The sequence below is a fragment of the Melanotaenia boesemani genome, chromosome 11 (assembly GCF_017639745.1).
Source record: "Melanotaenia boesemani isolate fMelBoe1 chromosome 11, fMelBoe1.pri, whole genome shotgun sequence".
Taxonomy (NCBI): domain Eukaryota; kingdom Metazoa; phylum Chordata; class Actinopteri; order Atheriniformes; family Melanotaeniidae; genus Melanotaenia; species Melanotaenia boesemani.
Genome location: NC_055692.1, coordinates 22,510,529 through 22,533,100, shown reverse-complemented (window position 1 = coordinate 22,533,100; position 22,572 = coordinate 22,510,529). Strand labels below are relative to the sequence as shown.

The following is a 22,572-nucleotide window of genomic DNA, read 5'->3' as shown; positions in this document are numbered from 1 at the left end:
AACTAATAAATATTTTAATAAAACATTTGTTTTTTTTTTCTGTTCTCAAAATATGAAGGTTTATTCATAGCTGTTTTCTATCTGTACCTTCGGTGAACTGAACCGGAAATAACTTTCTTTTGAAAGTATGAAGGTGCTTGTTTTTCACTTCCGGGTCATCCCAGAGCCCGCAGCACAAGTGATCAACGTAAACAGTAAGTGGTTCCAGTTTTATACACGTTCATCATAATGCACAAGTGTCACAGATGTATAAGCAGAATTGAACAACTAATTAATATAATATAGAGTTAAACTATTTCTCCCTACAAATTTAGTTTTTGGCCTTGACAAAGTAACAGCTGAAGCTAAGTTATGGGGAACGCTAGCAAAACTGCCACAAACGAGCTAAAATAATACTGAAGTCTCTTGTTACCTGTTAAATGAATAATGAGTATGCGGAAGAACTAATCGGGAATTTTAACCGTTTGTATTAAATAAAATAACAACGTTCAGCGTAAGTAAGGTGATATTTTATTCTTGATGAATTGGAAATTTATGTAGTCGTAGCCTGTGGCTGATATACATTATGTATGCTTGTGTTGTCACCGTATTAACTTGAAATATTTTTTTTATTGTTTCCAGAAGATGTCTAATAAAGAAGTCAAAGCCGCACTGAAAAGTGCTAGAGAAGCTATAAAAAACAAAGAATACAAAGAGGCTCTAAAGCACTGCAAGGTAAACATTTCCTCACACTAAAATTTTCCACGAAGTGGACTCAAAGTATATCTGTTCTCAAGAAATTGGTTGATAGATGGATATTGTATGGCTGACTGTGCTCTCTTCAATATGTTTTCAGGCTGTTTTAAAGCTTGAGAAGAATAATTACAATGCATGGGTATTCATTGGCTTGGCAGCCAGTGAACTGGATCAGCCAGATCAATCACAGACGGCCTATAAGAAAGCAGTGGAGTTGGATTCAGAGCAATTGCTGGCTTGGCAGGTAAGGTGCTGGTCTCATGAGGTATATTGTAATTTACACTAATCTTTAAATGCAATACACTTAAAAGTAAGTAAATTGCTAATAATATTAAGTTGAACAGTAAGCGGAAGTGTTATTGACTGCTTGCTATTGGAAAATGGGACAGTTCTTAAATATGATATTTTATGTTTTGCTACTTGGGTCCCTAATTGTAGAAGTTAAACTATGTGTCAGTAATGGATATATTGTTGTAGGGCTTAGCAAATCTATATGAAAAGACCGATCAGTGGGATTTCAAAGATGAACTGCCAAATGTTTACCAGAAGCTGGTAGAGCTGCATGCAAGGTAAGATAAACATTTTCATTATAACACAACTCTGAAACTGTAATGAAATCTGATTAATTCTTCATAGCATTTTGTTATTGCTACATAAGGCTTTTTTTTTTTCTTGAATTAATTTTTGGTTGTATTGATTTTCACTCTGTTCTCCATTCACAGTTCAGATAAAAACAAATGTTATGAAGTGATTAAAAAACTGTCTGATATTTATCAGTCTGACAAGGAATACTTAAAGGTATGTACATATTGAATTTCCCTTTGGGATTAATAAAGTATTTTTTTCATATGAAGACAAACATCTATAAATAATAAAAACTGACTTTTTCCGTGCTTTTTCACACAATATTTTGATTCATATATGTATTTGAACACAGCTGGCAAAGGTTTGGATTCAGCTGATTCAGCTGAAAGAGGAAGAGGCGGTTGATAAGAAAGAGCTGGTGCAGCTGCTGCAAGAAATGACCCAGCTTCTATCAAACTGCCTTAATGGGGAGGAGCTGGACAATGAAATTCAAAAAAATGTAAGATTTTCCAAATGTGGGCTGAACATTGTAATTTTCCTCAGTAATGTTTCTCTTTATGATCACAAACATATGACTTCTCTTAGTTTGTATATTTTGTGTAATTCAGTTAGTCAAGTTTCCCCCCTAAACTGAAAATTTTTAATGTTGCTTTTATTGTACTTGTCTCTATACCATGTTGGTTTGTTTGCAATCACCAGTTAATCACAGCATTTGAGAAGGCCATAGTTCTCATCAAACCTGTACCAGGAGAGGAACACAAGAAGGTCTTATCTGACTATATTAAATGTCTTTCTAAAGTAAGTATAGCCTCTAATAATAATAATGAATATAATGGTAATGATAATAATAATAGTATATACTTTATTTGTCCAAATTGGGAAATTTAACCCATCTCTATTTTTACTAGGGAGCAGTAGGCTGACATATTTCAGCGCTTGAGGAGCAGTTGGGGGGTTAATGTGGTTCATCTCTGTTGCCAGTCCAACATGTTGCACATTCTAGTTTTATCTTCAGAACAACTGAAGTAGCATCAAAATATGGCGCCTCATTGCTCTGTTCATGTAAACATTTGTTTTTCTTAAATGGCTTGTTTAATGAAAGTTTGCTCTTACTGTAGCTGCCACAGAAAGAAGCTAAAATGAAAGAAGCATGCCAGTCCATGCTTTCACTCTACCCCGACCAAAGTTATCCTCTAGAGATGCTTTGTTTTCACTACCTCAAAACAGGTAAGACATTGTTGCCTTGCATGCTATATATGTATATATATATATATATATATATATATTTATTCCTTTTATTTTCTATTTCCATGTATAAGCTAGGATTAATGTTTGTTTTTTTCATATATATTAGTTTTTTCTGTTATTATCTTTTTGCTGTTATTTAGTATATTGTATGCCACTATGGTGTTGCACATTACAGAAAATTAAAGTTTAAAAATAGGTATTGTTGTCTTTCTGGTAATGGTGGGGTAACTCACTAAAAACTCAACACATAAATACAGCTTTTCCTTTCTAAACTCTAATTCCAGGCTTAATAGAAGCCACATAGAACATATTAGTAGATTTGGAGGAAAATGCCAATTCTGTTGTGTTTGTTGGCTTCCAGAGGTGGTTATTATCCTTGGAAAATGTCTGATGTCTTGTGTGTGACCAATCCTTACTGCAGGTTGGCTGGAATGGTGTTGTGTGGATCAGTCCAAGCCACTTTTATTAATTTTACAATATAATATAAATGACAGTATATCTGCTAATGTTGATTAAAAAAGCAAAGACTGAATTATTGCTGACTCTTTTTTTTCTTCTTTTATTTAAAGTTACAAAAGTCTAAATAAAAAATAATGTCAAATTGCATGGTGGTAGATGACTTAGTCAGTGCTGTGTTATCTTTTGAAGGTAACATGGATGAGGATGCAGTCAGCTCTTTCTCTCAGCTCCTGCTTTTGGCCCCTGACAATGGATTAGGTCACTTGGGTTTAGGGACCAAAGCATTGCAAGAAGGGAGATATAAAGATGCCATTACTGACTTGGCACAAGGTTAGTTTTTAAAATTCACGAATAAAGCATTCTGCTTTTGATGCAAAACATATTTGAATACACACTTAATGTCCTTTTTTAATTTAGTGGTAACTGTGGTCATTTGTGTGTTCTGTGTGTTCATTAGGACTACAGACAACAAGCTCAACAGCAGGGTGGTTCGCTCTGGCCGAGGCGCAATATAAAATACACAGATACTCTGACAGCGCTACATCATGCTCTCAAGGTGTGTTTAACCATATATACATGCTATCTCTAGTTATTATTTGATTCCTGTCTGCAAAGAATATTTTTGATGAAAGTCCATAACAAGCAACTTAGGGGTTTGAGTGGACACATTTTCAGTGTCTGACCTTAAGGGGCAGTTCGAATTTCAGTCCCTGAAACATTTACTAAACTTCTGTGTGTTTCGTTTTCCTAGGTTTGAATATATGTTCTTCTGAAGACAAGAAGCTGAGAGTCAAACTACTTAAACTGAAGCTAGAGGCCTTAGTGAGAAGTAGAGAAGAGAAGGCTGCAGATGAGGCTTTGGAGACTTTTTCACAGGTAATGAAATTGGTAAATACTTTCTTCAGTATATTGTTGAATTCTTATTTTAGATTTAAACATTAAACAAACTTTGCTCTAACCTAAACATTATAAATTAAATGCTAAGTTACTTGATATACAATGCAAAACAGATGCATCTCTGTCTGGGCTAACAAATGTATCTAATGGCCATTTACACTGAGCAGTCATATACTTAAAAAAAACAAGATAACAGACAAATTATAAAAAAAACTGACTGTGCCTCTCAAGTGAAGATGTCTAAATGCTGTTGGTAATTGCTAAGCTTTGAGGAAAATGGTAAACGATTGTCAACATCATTGCTAACAGTCAAACTCTTGGAAACACGTGGGAGTGACATGTTTTCTCTGCTGCCACTTAAGAGAATTCCTCGGTTAAAAGTGTTGGTCTGGGACTTATTAAGGTATTTTGATAATGTAAAAATTTTAATATTTTTATTGTAATATATTGTTTCTTGTTTTTTCCTTTTAGATTCCAGAAGCGGACAAAGACCCCGTACTATTAGCCTTCAAAGGACATGCATACCTCAACAAAAGACAGACTGATCAAGCACATAAGGTTGAACGTTTTTGCACACTTAAATAAATATATTTTAGTTAACGGTAACCATAGAAAATGCTGTATTTCATCAAGTATATATCTGAAAGCATACTAAGCTTCTGAATACAGTGTGAGGTGAGCATGCATCTAGTATTGTATTAAGGATTGAGGAGTGCAAATGAAATTATTATGCTTTTCATAGCTGTCTTCAGAGCTGGTGGCCTCCAACCCGAGCCTGGGCCAGGCACTGGCTCTGGAAGGATTGGTACATTTAGCTGAAGGTCAGCAGCAGCTGGCAGAGCAAAGGTAAACATTAAAGCGTGTCACATTCTTCTCACATCAAGTAAATGGTCCATTTGTGTGGCACAACAGTGTTAAATTACTTTGTCTTTTCTTGCTCCTCTGCTGCTAGCTTCCTAAAGGCTGCAAGCCAGAATCCAGACAGTGGAGAATATTTTTTCTTGCTTGGGCAACTCTACTGGGACATGGGGGAAGAGACTCGTAAAGACCGGAGCAAAGCCCATACACACTTTTTAAAGGTTATAATGATTTCCCTTTGAAATGTTGGAATAGTTTGTAAAGATAATTGTAAAACTGTGTTGTTCGTCATGTGACAAAATAGCATTAAACGACTAATCTAAAAAAAAAAAAAAAATTCTAACTATCTTTGATCTCAATGGTCAACATAATCTCACTTTGAGCTTTATTTGTCTATTTCAGGCTGCAAAATTAGATCCACACCTTGGCTGTGCATTTCGCTACCTCGGGAATTATTATCGGGAGGTAGCGCATGATAATGGCCGTGCACAAGGCTGCTATAAGAAGGCCTTTCAATTGAACAGTGATGATGCAGAGTCTGGAGCTGCTTCAGTGGATCTCAGCATGGGACAGGGGGATATGGTAAGTGCTCTTAGGGGAAAAAGCCACCGTTTGAGTTGTATTGTTTCTATAGTGTACCTCTCATTCTCTCATCTTCCTTGATTTTTATTTTATTTTTTTTTCTCTTCCTTTCACCCAAAATGCCACAGGACACTGCCTTAACAATTCTTCAGTCAGTAATAGAGAAAGCCACTCCAGGTTCTGCTAAATGGGCCTGGATGAGACGAGGCCTATACTACCTGAAAGCTGGAGAACATCAACAGGCCATAGCTGAGTAAGCATTTAAAAAATGAGACATATACACTTATGGCATTTGTCTAGACATTTTATTGTAAGAGGTCAGCATTATTTGTACGTTATGTTTATAGCTTGCAGGCTGCTTTGAGAGCAGACCCTGACGACTGGGTGTGTTGGGAGTGTTTAGGTGAGGCCTACCTAAACCGGCGGAGCTTCACAGCAGCTCTGAAGGCCTTTGGCAAGGCCCATCAGCTGCAGCCCAGCTCCATCTACAGCGTCTACCAAGCAGCTGCGATTAAGCAGACTCTTGGCAAGTTCAAAGAGGCAGTTGCGGAGTACCTGCAAATCACAGCACACAAGGACTATGTTCCTGCTCTCAAAGGTGAGTGTTGTTTCAGAGTACTTAACACGTGCTTTACTTGTTATGATGTGCATTTTGTCATATATTTCAGCCAACTAATCCTTCAAAACCTGTAAATTTAGTTTTATTTCTATGATGTCTTGTCAAGGCCTTGGGGAGTGCCAGCTAGCTCTTGCAAAGAGCTTATTGGAGGACTGCAGAGATGGAGGAGCCATTGACCTCATTCAGCAAGCTATACAGAGCCTTTTCAGGTAACTGGATATTTAGTCTACTTATAAACCTTAATATAAAAAAATAAATTATTAGTTGGTAATTACAGACATTGCTCCTTAATTTCATTCATATCTGTGCTCTTCAGAGCTGTGCAGCTGCGACCGGACCTGTCTTGTCTGTGGAAGCTGCTGGGAGATGCTTGCACAGCAGTTAGCATTGTTTCACCAAAGAGAGTACAAGTTCTGGTGCCAGCTTTACTGGCTGGTTTAGACTCCAACATGCAAAGCCACACACTGAACCAGGCCCAGATGCTTAAAGTTGGCCAGAGGTATGACCAGTATTGGCATATATTATTGTTCTGTTGTCAAATCACACATCCATTAGATTTGTACACTATGACAAACTTGACATTGAATAATTGTGGTCATAATAACGTAATGGTTTCCTGTTGCCCTTGGGTACCATATTCATAACCAGAGTAATTAAACACTAAATAGTAAGGGCATGTGTTTCTGTTTCAGGTGCTATGTTCATGCTTTAAAGCTGATGCCAGAGGTTCCCAGCCTTTGGTATGATCTTGGGCTCAATTATTACCACCAGGCCACCAGCATGTCTTGCCCCACAGAAGGAGACCAGAACTCTCCATCTCAGGACCTAGAGAAGGCCCAGCAGGTAATTCAAAGAATCCTGCATGACAAATTTTCTTTGCTTGTTCCCAGAAATAGTCTCTTAATGAGTTAGTTTGTTTTTTATTTTTTCTATTTCTTCTGCAGTGTTTCAAAAAGGCTGTTATGATGAAAAGTAGCAACCATACTTTCTGGAATGCCCTGGGGGTGATTTCCATGACCAAAGGTAACAACAGTAATATAAAATATTCTGAATTAAGCAAGAGAAATCAACACAGTTTTATCTTGTTCCATCAGGTCTGGAAAACTACGCTCTGTCTCAGCACTGCTTCATCAAGTCCATACAAGTTGAGCCAAATGTATGTTGTTTGCATTTGTATTATTAGTTAATACTATTTTTCAAATATGTCTTGATGTTTTTACATGAGCTTTTTAATTTTATTATTCAGAATGTTGTTGCCTGGACGAACCTTGGAGCTCTGTATTTGAAAAAGGCTAATATAGAGGTAAGTGATCACTTTCTGTACATGCTTAGATGTTATTTTTTGTTTTCATCATTGCAAGCTGTCATTTCCATTATTAAAATGTGTATTTTTGTCTTAGCTTGCACATGAGGCCTTCAAGATTGCGCAATCTCTGGAGCCTTTGTATGTCCACTGTTGGATTGGACAGGTAATTTTCCCTCACTTAAACACATCATACGGTAATGTTGTAAGGCAAGTTTATTCGTATAGCATATTTCATGTATAAAAAAATTCAAAGTGCTTTACATAAAATATTAAAAGCATTACAATGCTTTGGGGGGAAATATTAAAAAGTACATTAGATTAAAAATTAAAGACAAAAAAATAGGGCTGTTTGTTTAGTGTTGGAATTGTGAGTTTAGTGAAACTGAAAGAACCGGCATATCCGTTGGATTTCTTTTACCCTCTTTGTTCTTATCGGCCTTAATTATAGTGTTTTGCTTTTGTCATCCACCAGGCGCTGATAGCAGAAAGCGTGGGAAGCTATGACACCATGGATCTTTTTAGGCACACCACTGAACTTAGCACACACGTATGTGACATATCAAAGCCACTCCTGTTGTAATACCCACATAATTATCTAAATGATAACAGCCTTTGTTTCACCTTTTTTGGCTCAGAGTTTTCGCTGCTACCATACTGTTAAACATCATGCTGTTTTTTCCTTGGTTTCTAAGACTGTATTCACAGCTTGGCGCTCTGTCATCACCAAAATGTTTCTAATATTTTTTTGTCAGACGGAGGGAGTAAAAGGTTATGCCTACTGGGTTTGTTCCACCCTGCTGGATAAGAGCAATAGAGACACTGAACTGTACTCCTACAACATTGTTCAGATGAATGCCATTTCTGCTGCTCATGTTGCACTCAGCAAGTACACAGGTACAGCATATACTAGTTTGCTGATGTTCACACGGGACTGCAGATGTGTTGGTTCTGTATTGGGTCATGTGTTGAGAGGGAAATGATGTTATTTTAATCTCTTATGCATCCTTTTCAGAGAGAATTCAGTCAGACCCTGGTGCCTTTATTATGCTGGGCTACCTTAATGAGCATCTGCAGCTAAAAAGACAGGCCTTACAGGCGTACCAAAGGTATGAAGTACACTGAATCTGCTTGCTTGATGATAAGCCAGAACTTTAAGAAATGAAACTGATTCAGTGGATAATAGTTAATCTAATATTAACATAATTTTACACATGTTGTTTTACAATTGATACGAATTCTCTCCTCAGGGCAGTTGAACTGCTTCAGTCCATGTCTTCTCCAGGAGAGCTGATTTTTTCTCTTGCCAACTATGGCCGTGCTTTGTGGTAACTCATTGTCTCATTATGTTGTACTTTAACCGTACTTACTTACTGCTTACTTTAAACTCACCATTTACTCAAAATTTCACTCTGTGTTTGCAGTACCTCAGGCCAGTGGGAAGAGGCAGTGCATGTTTACAATTCCACTCCTCTGCAGGAGCTCAGTGACCTGGTTGGTCTGGCTCTGGCCTACTGCAGGGCAGCACTCCTTCCAGAAAGCATAAGTGGTAAGGATTAGGATTCATGTGGAACCCAGGGACTGGATTTATGCTTTACATTAAAGATGGCATAAATAAATGTGTGTGTGTGTGTGTGTGTGTGTGTGTTGAAGCATACGAGCGTGCCTTGGCTGTTGCTTCCAGTGAGAAGGAGAAGGCTTACATTTTGACTGCTCTAGCCATGCTGCAACACCGGCAGGGCAACCTGGACTCAGCCAAAACTCTGCTTTTTAAATGGTGAGCTCACTTTGTTGTCTGGATGGTATCAAATTATTGTTTGTTTTTATCTCTTTCCACAAATGAAAAATACCTTTCACAGATCAATGGATGTGTGTTATCTTCACCAGTCTTCATTTAGTATTAAAGCTGGTTAAAACCAGCCTTTTTATTCATTTTTAATGCCTTCATTGAGTTAGAAAAGTGCATTGCCAGCATTAGAAGTACTATAACATGCAAACTACACTGTAAGAAAAGAAAATCTCAGCTTGCTTGTTTACTTTTTGTGAGTTTTCTATTTTATTTGTATACTATATTTACTGAATTAGACAAAATCAGAATGAAACCACATTTTTCAAAAACACTGTAAATATTGAAACATATTTTTTGATTGCCATAGATGTTGTCCACTACAATAGCCTTAAAAAAATCGAGAAATCTGCAGTAGGTTTGGGAATTGATTTTCAGCCTGCTCCAGCTACGGCTACTACTGCAGTGGACAGTACTGTCTATGGATTTGGAAGTGCCCGAACAAACCAGCACTCCCCCACCACACTGCTGGCACTGTCTCAAAGTGTAGTGTTAACGATAAGTGGTTCAGCGCAGGTCCTTCCATCTGCTGCATCAAAAGACTGTTTGTTGTTTTTTTTGTTGAAAAACAAATCCTTGTGATAAATTAAATGCAATAAGCTTTTAAAAAAATATTTTCACATTGCCTATATGATTACATTTATCAGTTATATTCCTGTCTGTTCTGTGTCTATAGCTCAGCACTGAAAGAGCCAATCCCAGAGTCTTTGCTTTGTTTATGTGCTCTTGCTTTGGTCCACGGTGATACTACACTTGCTGCTGCTGCCCTGACTGAGCTGCTAAAGCAAGGATCAGCCTCAGGGAGTGTTGTGGAGCAGCAGTGTCTGCTCACCTGCACCTTGCTGGCTCTGCAGGGAAATTATAGTGCTGTACAAAGAGAGGCGTCCAGAGCTGTGCACAGGTATACTTGCTAATGTGCTGTACCCTACAGTTACCTAGTTTCATGACAAAAACAAAATAAAAAAATCAAACTACATGTTTACACTGAAGAAAAAAGAGATATTGTCACATTTACATGTGTATGTGTGGATGATTGTGCAAATTGTTGGCGATATGAAAATGTAAGCATGACTGCATGTATGGATTTATAATTATTCATTTGTTTGGTCTTTTTAATTGCTGGTCTTGTAGTTGCCTTTGCTAATCGTGCAGGAACATCAAATGAAGTTTGTGGCTTAAAATGAACTTGTCCACACAATATACTATTAAGATTTATGTAAACATAGACAAAGAATTGACATGCACTAAGTGTGTGCTTGTAGTTTAAGCATTTTTATTAAACTGATAAAAGCCCTGAAATTCTGTTTTGCCCCTTTGCACTTTGAGTTGGGTCCACAGTTCCCTGGACAGGGACCTATGTATAATATAACTATACAAATCTCTTATTTTATTATTTGATGCTATTTTACAGAAATCCTGGAAACCCATCTCTCTGGGCTCTTCTGTCTAGAGTGGTACCACAGTACTATCCTAGAAAGGCAAATGTGAGTTTGTATTTACATAAATAGGACATGCATTTCTAGCACAAACCCAGAAATCTGCTATATTGACACACATTTACCTGTGCTTTGCTGCAGTGCTTCTGAACAGTTGTAATTATTATTGTTTGGTTTAACAGGGTGGTGCAGTTGCTGGCCACATTGCTTGTCTCTCTAGTATGACCCAAGGAAAGGTAGAAGCCTGATCATTTGTCTTATTTTATTCTATGATGTTATGTGAATAACTTACTGTTTTAATGATTGATAATTATGTTGAATCAAAATGTATGTTGGAAATTTAAATGTCATATATGTTCGCAGCTAAAAAACATCATATATTTTTGATCTTGGCATCTTTGACTTAGTGTCTGCATACTTAGCTAAATTATCTAACTTGTGTGACTGCAGAGGGCATTATTGTACAGTGGAGTGAACCAGCTGGCTAGTGGGAGACATTCTGGAGAGGACAGTCACAGGAATGCACTGAAGACTATACAGAGAGCCACACTGCTCTGTCCTGGTAAAGAAACACACAAAACTCATTTATGGGAATTCATTGTTTTTGTGTCCACATCTTCAAACCGACTGGATCTCTGCAGACACACACAATTCTTTCCATGCATAGGTGCCTCCATAGTTGGCATTCACAGTCTGTGTGTACTCACAAATATTTGGGCTGCAGTTGGTTGGCCACAGGAGGGAGGACCCAGTGTGTCATTACAGGGAATGCCTGTATGTATATGATGGCTATGAGTCTGCTTTTTTTCTTTAGATGATCCAGCAACGTGGGCAGGTTTGATGGCCGCTTGTCACACTGAAAACACTTCCTGCTACCTTTCTGGTTCTGCTCCTCGCAGACAGTCCCTGGAGGAGATCCTCATGTCAATAGTCTCTGAGAAAGGTGCGTTCACTGGTGGGTTGTAGTTGTTTTTTTTTCCATGTGTATGTGAGTATAAAGCTGATCTATTTTTGGCTTATAGTGCATAGCGTTGAGGAGATAGAACGGCCTCTAGCCCAGTCTCTGGAAGGCTGGGTACTGCAACAGGCTGTTGCTGGTCTCATGATGGATGGTCAGCTGGATAAGGCAGAAGCCCTCTGTACACAGGTGAAATATAAACAAGCACATCATTTGCATGCAACCTTATTTCACAGAAATGTTCATTTCCCTCTAACTTGTTAATTCCAGGTTCTGAACGTGTCCCCCGAACACCCTGCAGTGATGCTGTCATTAAGGCAGGTACAGTACCAGCGTCTTCTCGTGGCTAATAGAGGTGCTGTTCTGCCAGACCCTGTGTTGGAGCAGCTCAACAAAGCTGTGATGATGAATCCCACTAACATTGGGGCATGGCACGTAAGTGGATACAACATTTTTGAAACAGTGCTACTAGCATTTTATTCCAGTAGATAACTGATTAGCTAAACTTCAAAAACAACACTTTTCACAAACATAATATGTAACATATGTAATATCCCATTCTGTAAAAACATTTATTCACTGTAATCTCTGAATGTGCTCAACAATCTTATATACATTATATTTCTGAGTCTTTATTATTGCAGATAGTCATACAGCAGTGTATTACTACCCAAAATGAAAGTACTTTTGCTTCTTAATGTTGTTATAATAAGCCAACATCATGTTGTCTTGTTTAAATAACTGCATCAATATGTGTTCTTTTATTTTTACTCAGTGGCTGGCTGGAGTGTATCGTAGCCAAGGCTTGCTGGTTCAGGGAGTAATGTCTTACCGGCAGAGTCTGCAGATAGCCTTGCAGCTCGGCATGCACAGCTTCCAGGTAGCCAGTCTTCTTCGACTTGCCCTGCTAGCTCTAGGACCCTGTATGGTGAGTATCTGCACTTTCTAAATAGAAATTTAGATCCTAAATGTTTAGAATTTTAGGTCCAAAAAGTTTAATAGAAAAGCAATACAGCTACTTTAATAAATAAAGAACATTTGAAGACCTAAAGGATAGTGCAAGTTTTTATTTTATCCCCAAAAGTTATGTTGTAGTTATAGGAACAAGTGGTTGCTTAGTATTTCACACACACACTTAAAGCCTGAGACTGTTCCTTTCTACATCCCTGTCAAGTGGGCAGAAGCAAAGAAAAAAAGATAAAAGATGAGTGAAGGTTTAGCTGTGAATCATACTGTCAGCAAGGAAAAATTCAAAGAAGACAAAAAGCTTCCTTTGTGATTTTACTGGCAGCATATGGTTTTTAGTTCACTACTCACAGGACAACAAATCTCTGATCTACCTCTGACTGGGAAATATTTCTTTTCTTCCCTTCTTGTAAATTGTAAACATTACCTACATTTTTATGACAGCTACTGTTTTTGTGAAGGTTCTTATGCAGAGATTAAATCGATGTTGTTCTAAAGAAACAGAGGTTTGTCATGGTACCCGTAAGCTTTTCTAGTAAATTTTATACTGAGTCCTGTGTGATCTGACTTATAAGGCGGGTGTCCCTGGAAATGACTGGAAGGAACTGGTGATGGAAGCCACTACTGAAAGCTTGAAGCTGGACTCTTCCCCTGTGGCCCTCCTGTTCCAGGCCCTGCTCCAATTTGTGACCAAGATGGCTGCTAGGTCAGTGCTGCTCACTGTGCTGTTTCCACTGAAGTGACAATGGTACAAATCGAAGTACACATATCCAGTAAGGTGGCTGTTCTATTAAGATGTCCTTTTGTTTTTGTTACTATCATTTTGGCATGTGTAATTAATCCATTTAGGTGGATAAATAAATCTAAATGTTAAATATTCAGATTTATACCTCCATTTGTCTTGTCAGAATGGTTTTGTTTTAAACCTGCATAGAAAGTTGCAAAGCAGACCTTTCCTCCCTTGACATATTGCTCGGTCACCTCCTAAAATCCTGTCAAGGTACTTAGAGTGCATCTGTAGGAGAGCTGAGAACTAATAAACCCATCATGAGGTACAGAACCTTTTCTGTATCAAGTATGATATTAAGAGTTTTGGACACAGTGAAGGTATCAGACCAGACATCTACAGCTGTTTGACAAATTACCTCAGAAAGCTTCCAATTCTAAATTATAAGGAGTAATCCAAACAAATGTTTTTTGTTGCAACAGGCAGTATAATTCTATTCACTGACGTTTGCATCGTGTCTTCTGTAGGGAAACTAGGCGCTTGCTGGAGAGGCTGGTTTATGTTCCATCCCAAGACTTCCCAGTGACAGTGGTGCAGGTAGCCAGCTGGTACCTCCTCAGACACCTGCATGCTAAGAACGATCCGGAACTCATTGATGTGAGTGCCTTATTGCTGCCTTATAACTGCATTGTTACCAGAGTGGAACAGTATCATTGGGAGGTTTTTATTTTAAGGGACAATTTCCTATAATGACTCGAGGGAAATGGCTTTTTTATTTCTTTACTTTTTTTTTTTTTTTTTTGGTTTTTACTTTTGTATGGTCTTCCTGTGTTTGATAGTGAACATAATATCTTATCTCTGCGCAGGTCCTTTTGCAGAATGCCAAAAAGAATGAAGATCAAAGACTGCTGGAATTTCATTCACTGCTTAACGCTTCAACTTGAATGTTGCAGCCACATCACCGTGCATCTGCTGTACAGCTGCATTATAAGATTGGCAAGCAAAGCAAATTTATGTACAAAGAATACACTTTCCATCATTTCAGATTTAATGCATGTTGCAGCCAATTCTGAAATACTATCAACCTGGGCATTGTGGGGCTTGGTACTACAGAATAATAATTTTATTGTCTTTTTGTGATTATTTTTTTAAATTTACATTGTGTTCAAGAAATGAAATTAGTTTAAAAAGATTCAAAGTATTGTATATTTCAAAATTTAATGTAATCAGGTCCACATTATGGCATAAATAAAAACATTTTACTCAGTAGAAAGATTGTGTAATCTTGATTGCACATAACAATAGCACATGCTGATAAAAAAATCATACTCAAGAATAAATGACATTTCATTTGATCTTTCATCATTTTAGCTCTTAAAAAAACTTTACAGAGATCTTCAAGACAGTAACTAGTTTAACATACTGCATAGATGAACTTTTAGCCCTGTTTCCAGAGAATATCCTGAGATTTTCCTTTCACACTGCCTAGTCACATGGAAGTGGATCTTTGTCCTAGTGGTACAAATTTTCAGACCATTACAATTTCTTACACTCTAGCTGAACAGATATGCTTGGTCATGAGTGTGCAGATGTTTTGCCCACATCCCCAGCATGGCTGCCGCAGATGTGGAGAACCTTGCTTCTCCTTTCTATTGCACAGTGAACACACGACCACAGCAACATCAGCATATGATGCTGCTCCACTTGGGTTTTTGAGACTGTTGGCTACAAGCTGTTTAAGCTCCGTCAGTGCATTGTCTGGGGCCTTTGCAATGCCCACTACCTTCACTCTTTTTGGATCAAACACACAATCCTCTTCTAGGCCACTGGGTACAGCTTTCATGCCACAATTTGGGGGCACCCAAGCAGTGTCATAGCCCTGTGTGCTCCAGGTGTACTGCATTGGATGGTTATCCTGGTCAATACGTTTGACACGACCAACACGAACATGCAGCTCTAGTACTACACGATCTGAAGGGTTGCTGCTCAGTGGATACCGTTCTGCCTTATTCTTGTCCCGGCTTACATACACACCCTTCCCTAGCATGCCACTTGATGACTGCTGAAAACCATTGGCAATGATGTGACGTGCATTGACAACACTTGTGCCATGGTACATGATGTAAACCCCCCGATTTTTGGGCTCCTGTGAGGCTCCCAGTTCCAGACGAGGAGAGTCATCATCATAGGTTACCTCCCAGCCATGAAACTGCAGTGACATCCTGCTTCAGTACTTACTGGTGTCCAGGCCCTGACCAACAGATCTGTGAAGAATAAAGGCAGAAATGTCATGTTTGAACCCATCCGAGGGCTCTTGGGTGTATCTTTTATGTGCGAACGTTTGAATACACTGCTTGCCTTATCATACCTTCACAGATAGTTCTAACAGCAGCAATTGATGTGTCTGAGACATTGAATTTTCAAGGTCTGTAACTATCAAAGTACTAAAACTTTTACAGAAAAAAAAGAAAAGAAATCGCAACATAATAAATCAATAAAATAGAATAAAACCTCTTACTTTATACTGAAGCTACGTGGTACAAAGTGTGGCATATTCATAGCTTTGGTATATATTGCTTAGAAAAGCTATGAAAAGTTGCCGTTGCCAGATAAAATTCTTAGAAACTCATGTCTTTACAATAGGTCTCACAGCCTTAACTAATGGTATTCGTTTTATAAAAGGAAAAAATCCCAACACGGAACCAATAACAAACCAAATTGTTAGCTAGGTTTTACCTCAACGGCGTAGACCCATGTTGTAAAGTGAACGTCAAAATGAGACTCATGTCTGTAGGCTCTTAACTCATCAATCTACTTACATATATTGTGATACCTACATAATGTGAATTGTTTGAGTTGCGATCGCCCACTTCACGTCGTTCGTAAGCCGACTTTGTGCACAGGGATTTGGTCAGTTCTCCTGAAGCACAACTTTCACTTTCTGTTAATGAAATGTGATAGGTGTCCTGAGTACTAGCTTTCAGACTCCGTGTCTAGACGCATATATATCGTCAGTGTTGACTTGAGAAGAGTAGTTTTGGAGCGTTATCTTATATGGCCGGTTAGCTCAGTTGGTTAGAGCGTGGTGCTAATAACGCCAAGGTCGCGGGTTCGATCCCCGTACGGGCCATAAGATTATTTTCATCTGAATCCATAGATCGCAGATTTTTTTTTTCTTGTTCCACGAAGCACAAATAATTCTTTCATTTTAAACATGTAGAAGCCTACATGTGTGGTGTTCTTTACATAAACTGAATGTCTGTGCAGGCAACACAGCATTGCTAGCATACATCAAGTCAATTTAGTTATGAGAAGGGTGGATAAACAACAGTTGAAGTGCCATCCTATCTTGCTTCAACTTTGAAATAGTATTTGGGTATAAGATAAATTATAACATTATAACATGGTTCAGGCAGGGGTTATTATGAAGTTCCCAGACACAAACTTGGAAAAGGATTACATAGTGCAATGTACCTAAATGATGCAACAGCTAACTGGGAAGAACCAACATCTTATGCGTCACTCTGGATTGAATTAGCTTCTTGTAAAAAAAAAAAAAAAAGCATGTTTTCCATTGTTTCCACTAATAGTTATCTTGTCGAGGCCACGTTTTCCTGCCGATAAGGCAGATATAACAGGTGATTAAGCTCTGCAAGCTTGTATAAAATATAAACAACTATAAATAATTTTTCATTTATTAATATTTTTACACATTTTACACATAAAAATTTAAAAAGCTGAACTGGCATCCTCATAGTGTGTTATTGTCATATTTATTTTTTTATTTAGTTCTTGTTTTATTGTGTGCATTTTTGGGACCCTTAGTCATTTTTGGTCCCTCAGTTGTCATTCTCTTAAATATCCAGTTAGCAGAGTAAAACTGCAGGATGGCAAAATGTGGAGCTTTAATGATGACACTACTATTTGTGTAAATTTATTTTTTTATTATTCTGGCATTAAATGTATGACTTTCCATGCGATGATTGCAACAATGATAGACAACAGCGAGGTCAAATACAACCAGAAACAATGTGCATAAAATCTTATCAAACAGGAGATAATTTTGTGCCTTCATCAGGATCATTCAACTTGATTAATTAAAGCTTCCTCTTTCATGCTGTCAGGGTCTCTATGGACAGAAGTGCTTGGACATGAGTATACAGATGTCTTTACCACACTTCCAGCACAGCTGCTTAATGTGAGGAGAACCCTGCTGAGTCACTCTGTTGCACAAGGAACACACATCTGTACTACCCCCAGCTCCTCCTGTGGGTTTCTTGTCTTTTTTTTCTAGAAGCTGCTGCAGTTCCTTCTGTATGGTGGGATTTGGTGCTTTTGCAATGCCCACCACTGTCACTCTTTTGGGATCAAACACGCAGTCTTCCTCTAGACCACTGGGCACAGACTTCATGCCACATTTGGGAGGCACCCAAGCAGTGTCATAGCCCTGCGTGCTCCAGGTGAACTGAAACGGATGTTTATCTTTATCAATACGTTTGACACGGCCAACACGGACTCGCAGCTCAAGGATCACCCGGTCAGAAGGGTTACTTTTTAGTGGATAATTAGCCGCCTTTTTCTTATCACGGCTAACATACACACCCTTCCCCAGCATTCCACCTAACGATTGTTTAAAACCACTAGCGATAATGCGCCGTGCACTGGCAATGCTGGTCCCATGGAACATGGTGTAGACGCCTTGGTTTTGAGGTTTCTGTGAGGGTTCTAATAGCACACCAGAAAAGGAGGCCCCATCATCGACCACCTCCCATCCAGAGAACTGCACAGACATCCTGATCTAGGAATGTGGCTGACAAAGAATGTTGTTTAGGTCCAGCAAAATCTGCAGTTCTATGAGAAAGGTAAACAAAGATACTATTAATGCAAGCATTCAGCATTTTTAAACACATACTTTAGTATACTATAATAAATTATGAATCTTTACATTTTTTTTCCTTTCTTTTGAAAACACATTTATGTGTATTATAATCACCTTTTATTCCTTTACTAATTTATGTTTAATTTTTACTCAAGCTGAATTGTTTTGCTGTTTATGGTGTCAGAGGTAGCCTCGCCCTGTGTGTTTAGTTGTTTCCTCACATTACTGTTGAGTGGAAACACCAGTGGTTTCTTTATTGTAATAGATTCCTCCACAGGCTGCCTAACGTCTAACTGCTAAGCTTTTATTGGAAAGAGAATTGTCCCCCTGTATGTCCCTCCAGGTGAATGAGACATGTCTTGTCCCACCAGGCGCATTATCTGACAAGAAAATCGAAATCAAATCAAATCTCACTGTCTTGTCTTAGCTTGTCTATCAGATTTTAGGCTTTAGAACTTAATTATCATAGGTGATTATTGTTCTCGTTTTTTTCATTACGTATATTAAAGCACGAGGCTCTGAATAAAAAAGAATAAACTTACCGTCTTTGAGTTGTTTGTTAGTTTTGAGTTTCTGTTCTTTGTTAGCCTATGACAGTTTCTGTTCTTTGGTTTCGCTTCCACCTGTCAATATAACATGCGGAAGAACATGCCTTCATGATTTATTCAGCAGGTGCTAATGACGCAAAGGCTTCTCGGTCTTTGCACAACACCTGACGAGAAATGTAAATCAGTCATGATTCATATATGTGTACTCTAGGCAATTTTACATATTACCCACTAAAAATGAGCTGATGACCATCGTGAAATTTTTGTGTGAGATTGAGTATTGCCACCTTCATACGTCACGAGCCGAAATAGCTCAGTTGGGAGAGCGTTAGACTGAAGATCTAAAGGTCCCTGGTTCGATCCCGGGTTTCGGCAAGTTGTTTTTCCTGTTCCCTCTGCTGAAATGGGAGCTAATTCAAGTTGACGTGGGAGCAATTGATGTTTTTGGTATTCTATGTTGTACACAATACACACGCTTAGGTAATGTTGACCGCAACCCCGAATTGGACTAAGTGGTGGGCTACAGAAAATGGATGGATGAATGAAAATTAATGTTGAACACGGGCGGACTGGGACTAACTAAATAAATAAGTCCCGGCATTTGGACCTAGATTGGCTCATGCGATCACGCAAACCACAAATCTCTGAATTCCCTTAAATGTGAATATCAACCATGCACCTTCTTAAAACCAGTAAAACCATGCAGCGAATTAGCAGGGATCAGTGAGAGGGGAGACATTATCAACTTCCAAAGAGTTTAATTAATTAAAAAGAGTAAACATCTATGGGCCTACTCCAGCACAGTGATGAATATGGTGTGGAATGGAGGGTTGTACGTGTAGTTGTCTGGTGGAAAGTCATGTTTGGTAATTCCATGCTACTAGTTTGGTTTTTGACATTGAGCCAATGAAACTGTAATTTTTCTCTCTTTTTTTTTTTTTTTTTTGTTAATTTCTTTTATCTTGATTACACTTTTTTTTTATATGTCCAACATTCAGACCACTGATGTAAATAAATAGATCTTTCGAGCATAGTACTCTCTTGTTCGTTTATTATTATTTTTTTTTAGGTTAAATATCACTTGGTCACAATCAGAGGATCAGTTTTAATCCTACTATGTTTGAGGGAGAAAGGAAAGAAAATAGAAAGAACAGACATGTAAATTAACTTATATATATATAACAAAAAACAGTGAATCTTAAATCTTTTGTTTCTGTATATTGACCATAAACTCCTACTATACTTTTGACCCAAAAGTAGCCCACTATCAGCCCACAACCAATAACAAAAAGGCTAATAAAGAAAATCAGAAACCTGCTGACACACGGTTCATCACAGTTAATGTTGATGAATGATTGTTAAAAATATTTTTTGCATTTTTAATGAGATAATTTAGCTCAGGAAGACATGAAAGAAATAGATTAAAGATCATCTGTTTTAACTAGTGACCACAACCAGGTAACTAGCTGTTCTCCTGCTGGAAATGCTGGAAACACTGACATCATCAACTTATTTCTGTTGGGGTTCCTGTCTATCTCCCCTGTGTATATGTATTCCCAGATTATTCTAGTGTGCGTCTGGCTCCCTCTGTCTGTCTTGTGCGTCATGTTTGTTTCCTACCTGGAGAGTTCAGCAGCAGCAGCAGCAATCATCTCACCTGGGCAGATCATCACACCAGAACCTCATCCTCTCATCACCACCACAGTATTTAAACACAGGGCTTTTCTCCACTCCTCGCCAGATCCTCCAGTTACCCATCTGGTATATTGTGGCTGTTCTAGTTTCTCTGTTGAAACCAGTTTGTGTTTAATAATTCCATTCCTGTGTCTAGACTCCTGGTGTCTTGGATCCTGCCGATCCTGCCTCTCCTGCCTGCCTGACTGCCAACTTCCTGGACTGCTTTCCCCCGTTCCAATCAACTTCCTCGTCTCTGGCTCCAACCAACCTCACGTCTGACTCTGCCTGCTCGCCCGGCCGTCCAATCTGCAATTTCCCACTCTGGTCCTCGGATTTGGAACAGGGATTCCTGTTCATTTCACGTCTGCATTAAAACCCTTTTACTTAATCATCCTCTGCCTCCTGGCTATTCAGTGTCTGCACTGTGGGTCTAGAAACCGTCACCTGTCTGGTCCAACATAACAATTTCCCAAATATAACAAAACAGGCTAAGGTGATATAAAACAGCTGTTTTATTATCGTGTTTTCATCACTTTATGGTAACTTTGTAAACAGCTAGTGTGTTTATTGCAAACTGTCTGGTATTGGGTTTAATGTGTCTCTTTACTCAGAACAGAACCTCAGTGATGGGAAAGCATTGCAGCTTACTACAGCTTTCTTCACTAGTACATTTTTATTTATAAAGCTATTATTGGATGACTCCCTACAGATTTCTGCTTTTGTCTTGCGTTTAAATACAATTTAATGCAAAATCTGTGATCCCAGGTCTGTCTATATGCCTTAGTGCCCAGAGTTTGGGAAGAGGGCAATCGTGTACTCTGCTCCCTTTACCTGGAATGGAATAATAATAAAAAAAACAGTTAAACTTCAGACCATGTTAGCTTTCATCAGTTTAAAAGTCTTGTCACAAACATGTTGATGGGATTATGTAATGTATTGTACTGTGTAAACGCCACTGTTTGTGTTACTGCTGCCATGCTCATAGAAGAGATAATTGGTTCTCACGCATCTGCCTGGTAAAATAATGGTTAAATAAAAATAAATTAACAATAGCTGATGAAGGTCCTGCTGTGGCAAACATGTCAATCATTTCTTTTTCTTTTGCACAATTTCTTGGCACCTCTCCTCTGTTTTTCTCTCCTCCATTCTGACAGGAGGCTGCATTCACTGGCACAGAAATGGGTTTTAAGTATCTGATTGGCTGAGCCTGGTATCAGTTAAGACAATAATCAATAGGCTGCAGATAAACATCTTCCCTTTCAAACCTAGTTCGGTATTTCACTTTGGTGAGCGCCCTCTGGCATGACCAATCACAGAAGCTCCATTACCATCAAGTCTGTCAAAAACAGACCACTTACATGCCTGTCATGGAGGCACCAACACCCTTTATAAGTGCCTGCAGACCAGTGTCCAATGTTCTCGCTTTCTTCTTCAGCTATCCTGACTGGATAGCATCTACTTAACTGTTTGCTGAACTAAACTGGATTTATACTCAAGCAGCATCTGCATATAGTAGGGCCGGTGCTGGGGAAATGTGCTCTTGGGTAGAGTTACACCATCGTGTTGTGGTTTATCTTTTGTGGTTATTGCATGAATTTAGAGAGAAGCTCCAGAAATCCAGCAACACATAATCAAAAACTAACCAATCAGAAGGGAGTACTTCCTCGCAACTGTGCTGCAAGTAGGGGTGCACATCAGGTCTGGAAGAGGTGTGTGTCAAGCCTCTTCTGACCTATGCTCATAGGTCAGTGGTTCTCAAACTGGGGGGCAGGCCCCCTGGGGAGGCGCGGCAACATTACTGCCAAAAAACATAAAGAATAAGAAGAACTGCTGAACAGAGATCAGGGTTTACTGAACTTCGAAGAGAGAGAGGAAAGAGAGAGCAATATGGAGAAACAGGTAACGGGTGAAAGAGGGCAAATATTTTGCTCTTGGTTTAACAGTCAGTGTGTTTCTTATTACATCTCCCTGATGTCTGTGATGTTATGAGTATAGTAAGTTATTCAGTTATATAAAGTGTATTTATATATATATATATATATATATATATATATATATATATCTCATAGGTAATTTATGGTGATGCCGTAAATGACCTTATGCAGACGCCGAACAATTATACTGTAAATGCAGCTGTAGCTGTCAAAGTAGTCTCTGAACGGGGGTTTTCTGATTTTAGGATATACCCTTATTTCTTCAAGAAATAGTGAAATACATAGGTGGTTATTATTGTGCTGTGGCGGACCTCT

General features: G+C 38.6%; 2 protein-coding genes and 2 non-coding genes across 6 annotated transcripts; 3 read left to right on the top strand and 1 right to left on the bottom strand.

Moving 5' to 3' along the window:
- Nucleotides 1-152: 152 nt before the first annotated feature.
- On the top strand, nt 153-14,226 carry ttc37 (tetratricopeptide repeat domain 37). 3 transcript variants are annotated; one of them, XM_041999590.1, is made up of 41 exons: nt 153-194; nt 622-714; nt 836-979; nt 1,213-1,304; nt 1,458-1,533; nt 1,673-1,819; nt 2,020-2,118; nt 2,439-2,547; nt 3,217-3,357; nt 3,485-3,583; nt 3,779-3,903; nt 4,396-4,482; nt 4,667-4,770; nt 4,877-5,003; nt 5,185-5,364; nt 5,493-5,617; nt 5,712-5,962; nt 6,090-6,192; nt 6,300-6,482; nt 6,676-6,826; nt 6,928-7,006; nt 7,078-7,139; nt 7,230-7,286; nt 7,384-7,452; nt 7,762-7,836; nt 8,042-8,183; nt 8,302-8,395; nt 8,537-8,614; nt 8,711-8,835; nt 8,940-9,063; nt 9,809-10,033; nt 10,544-10,616; nt 10,751-10,804; nt 11,019-11,130; nt 11,383-11,511; nt 11,591-11,715; nt 11,797-11,961; nt 12,302-12,454; nt 13,068-13,198; nt 13,747-13,876; nt 14,086-14,226. In XM_041999590.1, the coding sequence occupies exons 2-41, from the start codon at nt 625-627 to the stop codon at nt 14,161-14,163; spliced, it is 4,713 nt and encodes a 1,570-aa protein (XP_041855524.1). In that variant the 5' UTR covers nt 153-194; nt 622-624; the 3' UTR covers nt 14,164-14,226. The 3 variants fall into 3 exon arrangements, with proteins under 3 accessions (XP_041855524.1, XP_041855525.1, XP_041855526.1); XM_041999591.1 differs by having other exon boundaries at nt 164-194; nt 625-714; XM_041999592.1 differs by lacking the exon at nt 153-194 and adding an exon at nt 288-493.
- A 198-nt stretch (nt 14,227-14,424) lies between these two features.
- Nucleotides 14,425-18,904, bottom strand: LOC121649019. The gene is made up of 3 exons (XM_041999554.1): nt 18,641-18,904; nt 17,350-18,070; nt 14,425-15,444 (listed from the first exon to the last, which is right to left on the bottom strand). Exons 2-3 carry the CDS (start codon nt 18,009-18,011, stop codon nt 14,766-14,768), a joined length of 1,341 nt encoding a protein of 446 aa, XP_041855488.1. The 5' UTR covers nt 18,012-18,070; nt 18,641-18,904; the 3' UTR covers nt 14,425-14,765.
- trnai-aau lies at nt 16,276-16,349 on the top strand. Its single transcript has one exon. It is a non-coding gene; the product is annotated as a tRNA-Ile (tRNA).
- A 44-nt stretch (nt 18,905-18,948) lies between the features above and the next one.
- On the top strand, nt 18,949-19,021 carry trnaf-gaa. The gene has a single exon. It is a non-coding gene; the product is annotated as a tRNA-Phe (tRNA).
- The last annotated feature ends 3,551 nt before the right edge of the window (nt 19,022-22,572 follow it).